General features: G+C 50.4%; 1 protein-coding gene across 2 annotated transcripts; it reads left to right on the top strand.

Annotated features, from left to right (window-relative positions):
- The first annotated feature begins 548 nt into the window (after positions 1-548).
- Positions 549-7,323, top strand: EEF1A1 (eukaryotic translation elongation factor 1 alpha 1). Of its 2 annotated transcripts, none has more exons than XM_082474244.1 (8): positions 549-839; positions 4,863-5,040; positions 5,328-5,507; positions 5,630-5,926; positions 6,006-6,156; positions 6,250-6,506; positions 6,592-6,826; positions 6,915-7,323. In XM_082474244.1, exons 2-8 carry the CDS (start codon positions 4,897-4,899, stop codon positions 7,037-7,039), a joined length of 1,389 nt encoding a protein of 462 aa, XP_082330370.1. In that variant the 5' UTR covers positions 549-839; positions 4,863-4,896; the 3' UTR covers positions 7,040-7,323. The 2 variants fall into 2 exon arrangements, with proteins under 2 accessions (XP_082330370.1, XP_082330369.1); XM_082474243.1 differs by lacking the exon at positions 549-839 and adding an exon at positions 3,848-3,996.
- The last annotated feature ends 397 nt before the right edge of the window (positions 7,324-7,720 follow it).

A 7,720-nucleotide genomic window follows, 5' to 3' on the forward strand; every position in this document is an offset into this window, starting at 1 on the left:
GCAACTTTAAGGAAAATCTTAAACAAAATACGACCTTAGATTACGATCCCAAAACACATTTACAAGTCTCAACAATGTTACTGTTACCGGTTTAACGTCTAAGTTAGTAAAAAGCACACTGTAACTGCTGTAACGTCATGGGAAAAAAATGCTCTAGGATTACGTTCCAAACATAGGGTCTGGGGAACCTTTTAGAGGCCACGCCACGGTGACGAAAACCATCCCCCACCCCAAGCCACGTGGGGTTCTCGGCCTCCTCTCGGGCGCTTCCTTCCGCAGTCGGAGGACCAAAGACAGTGACCTCAAGGAGGGGGCGTGGCCGGGGGCGGGGCGACTTCGGTCCCCAGTGAGCTGAGCCCGCCCGCCGCCGCCGCCGCCGCCGCCGCCGCCGCCGCCGCCGCCGCCGCCGCCGCCGCCGCCAGCCCGGCAGCCCCACAGGTGTCCGAGCGCGCGCGGAGGAAGGACGGCGCGGGCGCGGGGGAAGGACGGCGCGGGCTCGGCCCGCAGTGCCGGCGCCGCCGCTGCCGTCCTTCCTCGCCACGCGGGTGCGCCCCGAGCCGCGCCGGGCTTCCCTGCGACGCGCGTTCCCGCCGCGCTCCCGTCCCACCGAGAGCACAAGTGTGAACGCTGCCCGGGGAAACGGCGTGTGGCCACCGGCTGACCCTAACGCACTGTATGGCCCGAGATCCCTCCACTCCCCAAGAGTCTCGGCCGTTATCGCAACATGAGTAAGAGCACCCCGTCAGTGGCGCTCAGGAGGTTACTTACGTACGAATCAAGGAGTGATGTAGAATGTTGCTGTTCCGTAGGTGCTGTTTGGAAAAAGGATTCTCTATAAGGTATTTTAAGTGTATACGCTCATCTGCAGGCAGAGGGCCTTGGGGACAACTTTCAATGAATTGTGTGTATTTTACAGAGATCACTTCTCTCACCTTTTTCTAAACATGGGATGCTTTCCTCTTACCAACATCCGTTTTCATTTTGACTTTTTCTTTCTTAGGTTAGATGTTAACTACAATTCTGGATTTCATGTCGAACTTTGAAATATTCAACTCTTGGTTTCTTTGGGTTTTGCTTCTTTCCCTCCTGTCACTAAATAACTGGTTAAGTTTTCAAAATGTTGCCAGTCGTGTTAGTATTATCTCCAATAATGTACAAACCTAAACCGTTTGAGGTGTATGGAAAGAAAGCATGGTAAAGAAGCATGGAAAATAATAAAACTAGCATGGCACCCTAATCTTAATTTGAAATAACACTGTGCAGTTAATATTACTGTGATATACAGATTTGGCTGATTGTGGGAATCTAGTTCCAAGAGATTAGCCACTAATTAATATTTCCAAGTTAATAAATAAGAGATGAGGTAATTTGCATTGTTCTATTGCTAGTGATTGATTTTCACTGGTACTTCTTACATCTTTATCGTATTACAAACATGGACTAGCATATCAAGATAATCTCATTCCACGTGCGTATGACTGGGTAAGGGCACTAGGAAAATGCATTGTGAAAAAAAGAATTTGTGAAAGGAGAAAAGCTAGCAATATAGACCTTATAGAAAAGGCTTGGACTTCCCTGGTGGCGCAGTGGTTGAGAATCTGCCTGCCAATGCAGGAGACACGGGTTCGAGCCCCGGTCCGGGAAGATCCTACATGCCGTGAAGCAACTAAGCCCATGCACCACAACTACTGAGCCTGCGCTCTAGAGCCGTGAGCCACAACTACTGAGCCCACGTGCCACAACTACTGAAGCCCGTGCTCTGCAACAAGAGAAGCCACCACAAGGAGAAGCCTGCGCACCGCAACGAAGAGTAGCTCCCGCTCGCCGCAACTAGGGAAAGCCGCGTGCAGCAACGAAGACCCAACACAGCCGAAAATAAATAAATTTAAAAAGAAAAGAAAAGGCTTTTGTTGCTAGAAAAAGATTAGTTATATGTATTTCTAGGGAAACTTTATATGGCCTAGTTTCTTTCATGAAAACTATCTCAAAGTTAAAACAAGGCTACAAACTCCTAATGAAGAAAGAAAAACCTTAATTTTAGACGTTTGTATCTACAAAGGATGGTAAAAGAAGATATAGGAAGGCTATAACAAAAGACTTTTTTTTAGGGCTTCCCTGGTGGCGCAGTGGTTGAGAATCTGCCTGCCAATACAGGGGACACGGGTTCGAGCCCTGGACTGGGAAGATCCCACATGTTGCGGAGCAACTACGCCCGTGAGTCACAACTACTGAGCCTGCGTGTCTGGAGCCTGTGCTCCGCAACAAGAGAGGCCGCGATACTGAGCGGCCCGCGCACCGCGATGAAGAGTGGCCCCCGCTTGCCGCAACTAGAGAAAGCCCTCGCACAGAAACGAAGACCCAACACAGCCAAAAATAAATAAATAAATTTAAAAAAAAAGAAGTTTAAAAAAAAAAAAGACTTTCTTTTAAAAAGAAAAAAGGGCATTTGGGCTGTGAGAAGTGACTGAAAGCTAGGACTGGAAGAGCTATATTCTACAATAAAATAGAAAGTAAGTAACACCATACAAATTTGCCTTTAACTGCTTCCCGCTGTTTTATATATTAGTTTTCCTCTTCGAGTTTGATTGTGGATTCCTGTCCAAAAGGCGGTATTTCTTTTGCACAAGCCACAGTTCTTCACTTAGCCCTGGACACGTAGTATTCTCAAATATTTGTTAACAGGTTGGCTCAAAAAGTTGCCGTGATGCTCTACACGTGGAAGAAGAGACAATTATCTAGTAGTTAAGCTCATTAAAAATAAAGGTTCTTCTTCCTTCAGGAGCACTTCTGAGTCTGTCTGCCCTGATTGCCAAAGCGAAAAGGCCTTATCCAGTGTCACCCTAGATTTATGCCTAAAATGCAGTTATAATCAATAGGATGACGGAAAATGAAGCTATTTATTTGAATGGGGTTGGCCATTTTTGAGAAGCAGTGATTTCACAGCAAGTGCTGGGGATAGTAAACGGGCTGGATAAGCTTGTTGATGCTTGTGGATCTTTGTCTCTACATGAGATCACGTGGAAAGACTGAATTTGAGAAATTCTTTTTAGGTTTTTCATGCTTGCAATCACATGAGTGTACACTGGAAAAAATGTACCAGGAGAGTAGACACACACTCAGGGTCTCGTTAATGTAATAACACTAGAGTTAGAAGTCAAGCAAACTGTAGCACTGAAGTCTATTCTAAACTGAAAAACTGGACGTCTGGAGTACCACATGGTGTGAATGTGTGATACGAACTTCGAATAAAAGCTCTGGACGGAGAAAGCCAAGAGGCCAGCCCAGGAGCATATTCGGCGGGCTCTTGGCCTCGGAACTGAACCACTCGCGCGATTCCCGGGCCAAAGACGGGCCTTGTACTCCTCTCCAGCCGAAAGGGGCGCGGAGGGCGGGGGCGGGGGAGAAGACAGCCCCGGCGGAGGAAGCGGCTCGAGGGGCTGGCCCCGGGCCTGCGAGACGGCAAGGCTGAGGACGGGAGATGGACCGCGGGTGAAGGAATACTTCAACCTCGGTCCGCCTTTCCAGTTAAACCACGAACGGTACAGGGAAGATTCTGGACGTCCCCGCCGGGCCGCCTCCTCGCCGCTCCACCCCCACCCCAGCTGTGCTGAGAGTAATTCATACAAAAGGAGGACTCGCCTCTGCCCGGGGGAATCCCAGGGACCGTCGATAAACTCCCACGAACCTGGAGCCGAGGGAGCGCTCGTCCCCGCCCCCCCTCCCACACGCTCTCGTCATCCTCTGGGTCAAGAGGAGCATGCGCGAGACACCGTGCGCTCGTCAGTGGGCTGAGCGCACATCGCCCACGGTCCCCGAGAAATGGGGGGAGGGGACGGCGATCGAATGGGTGCCTGGTGGAGGTGGCGCGGGGTAAACTGGGAAAGTGGTGTCGTGTGCTGGCTCCGCCCTTTTCCCGAGGGTGGGGGAGGACCATATATAAGTGCCGTAGTCCCCGTGAACGTTCTTTTTCGCAACGGGTTTGTCGCCAGGACACAGGTGAGTTCCGGGCGTGGCTTCCGTGGGCCTGGCCTCGGCGGGCGGCCGCGGCCTTTGCGTGCCTCTCTGGCCCTCCGGGCCCTTGGGCCCCCTCCCCATGTTCTTGATGCCGAATTTTGGGTGCGGGTAGGGTTCGAGGCCTTGGCGGTTTCTCGAAACCCCTTGGCCTCGTGCTTCGGTGGAGGCCTGGCAGGGGCGCTGTGGCGGCTGCGTGGGGATCCCGCCGCGCCTTCTCGCCCGCCTCGTTCGTCCCCGCTATTTACCCCAAACGGCCGCGGGTTTTTTCCGTCCCGTGCGGTCCAGCCGAGGCTGGCCGGGGTCTATGACAGGACGGGCTTTTTGGCGCTCGTCGGTTTCGGGGGGGGAAGGGGGGCCGCGAGGCGCGGAGGGCGGCGGGCCCGCCTGGCCGGCGCACATGCCGGCGCAGCCTCGTTGGGGCGAGGCGGGGCCCGCGAGCCGCGGCCGGGCGGCAGGGCGAGCCGAGCGCCGCCCCGCCCGGCACCAGTTGCGTGCGCGGAAAGATGGCCGCTCCCCGGCCCCGCTGCACGGCCTCAAAATGGAGGACGCGGCGGCCCGGGAGGGGAGCGGCGGGTGAGTCACCCACACAAAGGCACCGGGCCGGTGCCTGCCCGGCGCTGCTTCCTGTGACCCCGCGGCGGACGGGCGCTGTCCTGGCTCCTCGGTTCCTCGCGGCTCCAGGGGGGCCCTTCCCCGCGACGGGGGAGTGTTCCCGCCGCGTTCGATGGTTGGAGACCAGAGTTGGGTCAGCTTGGCGCCGGCTGTAACGCTCCTTGCAGTGGGGATCGTGGCTTCTTCCCGAGCCTCCGGGACGGTGATCTGAAGGCGTTCCCCCCGTCCCAATTTAGGTGTCGTGAAAACCACCGCCAAACCTAAGCAAAAATGGGAAAGGAGAAGACCCACATCAACATCGTTGTCATCGGACACGTAGATTCGGGGAAGTCCACCACCACTGGCCATCTGATCTACAAGTGTGGTGGGATCGACAAGAGAACCATTGAAAAGTTCGAGAAGGAGGCCGCCGAGGTATGTGAAACAACAGGATGGCGCAAGGAGCTTGTCAGCAAGTACGTTAAGTGGTAATTTTCCAGAAGCGGGCCCCTGGTCTAGATCCGACTTGCACTAGTTAAGGTACGTTGCGGAGTTTGCGGTCAAGTCATGGAACGCGAACTTGCAAGAAAAAGGCGAATGCGCCCAAGTTTAGCGGTGTTAAGTGGAATGCAGCATTTCTTCCGAATAAGTGGGGGGAAGGGATTTCTTGCTGGGGTTTGGTTGTGTTTTAGTTACCAAGTAACCATTTTTAATCCTTTCAGATGGGGAAGGGCTCCTTCAAGTATGCCTGGGTCTTGGACAAACTGAAAGCTGAACGCGAGCGTGGTATCACCATTGATATCTCCCTATGGAAATTCGAGACCAGCAAGTACTATGTGACCATCATTGATGCCCCAGGACACAGAGACTTCATCAAAAACATGATTACAGGCACATCCCAGGTTTGTAGGATTAAAAACTCCTGAAAATAACTCTGGGCCTGTCTTCTGCATTGGCAAAGCCATGAGTTTCTCCTTTTGAAGAGCTTTTGTTTAACAGGATATGGCCTTGTTTTCTTTCAAAGGCTGACTGTGCTGTCCTGATTGTTGCTGCTGGTGTTGGTGAATTTGAAGCAGGTATTTCCAAGAATGGGCAGACCCGTGAGCATGCCCTTCTGGCCTACACTCTGGGTGTGAAACAGCTAATTGTTGGAGTTAACAAAATGGATTCCACCGAGCCACCTTACAGCCAGAAGAGGTACGAGGAAATTGTAAAGGAAGTCAGCACCTACATTAAGAAGATTGGCTACAACCCCGACACAGTAGCATTTGTGCCAATTTCTGGCTGGAATGGTGACAACATGCTGGAGCCAAGTGCTAACGTAAGTGATTTTCAGGAGTTTTAGGATTGTCCCGGAAGGGGGTACGTTTGATGGTAACACTGACAGTCTTGTGTTTTAGATGCCGTGGTTCAAGGGATGGAAAGTCACCCGTAAAGATGGCAATGCCAGTGGGACCACACTGCTTGAAGCTCTGGATTGCATCCTGCCACCAACTCGCCCAACTGACAAGCCCTTGCGTTTGCCCCTCCAGGACGTCTACAAAATTGGTGGTAAGTTGAACGTTACGATCAGAACTTGTCTGGGTTGTTACGACGTCTTGTTCCTTCATACAAGGTATTTATTATGTGCTGTAAACATTTTAGGTATTGGCACTGTCCCTGTGGGTCGAGTGGAGACTGGTGTTCTCAAACCTGGCATGGTGGTCACCTTTGCTCCAGTCAACGTGACAACTGAAGTGAAGTCTGTTGAAATGCACCATGAAGCTTTGAGTGAAGCCCTTCCTGGGGACAACGTGGGCTTCAATGTCAAGAACGTGTCTGTCAAAGATGTTCGTCGTGGCAATGTGGCTGGTGACAGCAAAAATGACCCACCGATGGAAGCAGCTGGCTTCACAGCTCAGGTAACACTGAAGTGACAGGTTTTTATTCACTGCTGTAAGTCTTTAAGTGTCTTTGAGACTCACTAAATGCAAGTCTTCTCTCCAGGTGATTATCTTGAACCATCCAGGCCAAATCAGTGCCGGCTACGCACCTGTGCTGGATTGTCACACAGCTCACATTGCCTGCAAGTTTGCTGAGCTGAAGGAGAAGATTGATCGTCGTTCTGGGAAAAAGCTGGAAGATGGCCCCAAATTCTTGAAATCTGGTGATGCTGCCATCGTTGATATGGTTCCTGGCAAACCCATGTGTGTTGAGAGCTTCTCGGACTATCCTCCTCTGGGTAAGGATGCTTTTTTGGTGTAATTAAAAACTTTACCAAAGGTTTGGGGGGAAAAAAGTGTTTCTAATGGTAATATTTGTTTTTATAGGCCGCTTTGCTGTTCGTGACATGAGACAGACAGTTGCTGTGGGTGTCATCAAAGCAGTGGACAAGAAGGCAGCTGGCGCTGGCAAGGTCACCAAGTCCGCCCAGAAAGCTCAGAGGGCTAAATGAATATTATCCCCAGTACCTGCCACCCCAGTCTTAATCAGTGGTGGAAGAACGGTCTCAGAACTGTTTGTCTCAATTGGCCATTTAAGTTTAATAGCAAAAGACTGGTTAATGATAACAATGCATCGTAAAACCTTCAGAAGGAAAGGAGAATGTGTTGTGGACCATTTGTTTTGTGTGTGGCAGTTTTAAGTTATTAGTTTTTAAAATCAGTACTTTTTAATGGAAACAACTTGACCAAAAATCTGTCACAGAATTTGAGACCCATTAAAAAAGTTTAATGAGAAGCCTGTGTTTTCTTTTGGTCAACACTGTAACTTCCTGTAGTACCAACTACTTAGGTAAGAGTTGCCCATAATCTATTTCTGGTATTAAGTCTGCTGAAACAAGAATTTTATATTTCTGGGTTGGAGCTTCAGGTTTCTTACCCTTGTGTAAGGAGAATTCACCTGTTTAAGTACATCATAGAAAGGCGTTGGTACAACACTTCACAGGTTAGGACAGATAAGCAAAGTAACTTATGTAAACTAGTTTGTAAGAAGGTCAAATTCTATAATATGAAAGCTCATGTTGCATATAAAATTTTGTATGGTTACATAAGTATTGAGTAAATGAGTTAACGTCAAACTTCAGTTTCCCAGTTATGGGAAAGTGCATTCACATTTACAATATTCAGGTAATTAA

Source organism: Balaenoptera physalus, assembly GCF_965194825.1.
Source record: "Balaenoptera physalus genome assembly, chromosome: 9".
Classification (NCBI taxonomy): domain Eukaryota; kingdom Metazoa; phylum Chordata; class Mammalia; order Artiodactyla; family Balaenopteridae; genus Balaenoptera; species Balaenoptera physalus.

Excerpts from the sequence above, each read along its gene's own strand:
- EEF1A1 (XM_082474244.1), top strand. The coding sequence starts at position 4,897 with ATGGGAAAGGAGAAGACCCACATCAACATCGTTGTCATCGGACACGTA. Across the intron at positions 6,507-6,591 it reads CAGCTGGCTTCACAGCTCAG|GTGATTATCTTGAACCATCC; the intron begins GTAACACTGAAG and ends TCTTCTCTCCAG. Across the intron at positions 6,827-6,914 it reads CTCGGACTATCCTCCTCTGG|GCCGCTTTGCTGTTCGTGAC; the intron begins GTAAGGATGCTT and ends TTGTTTTTATAG.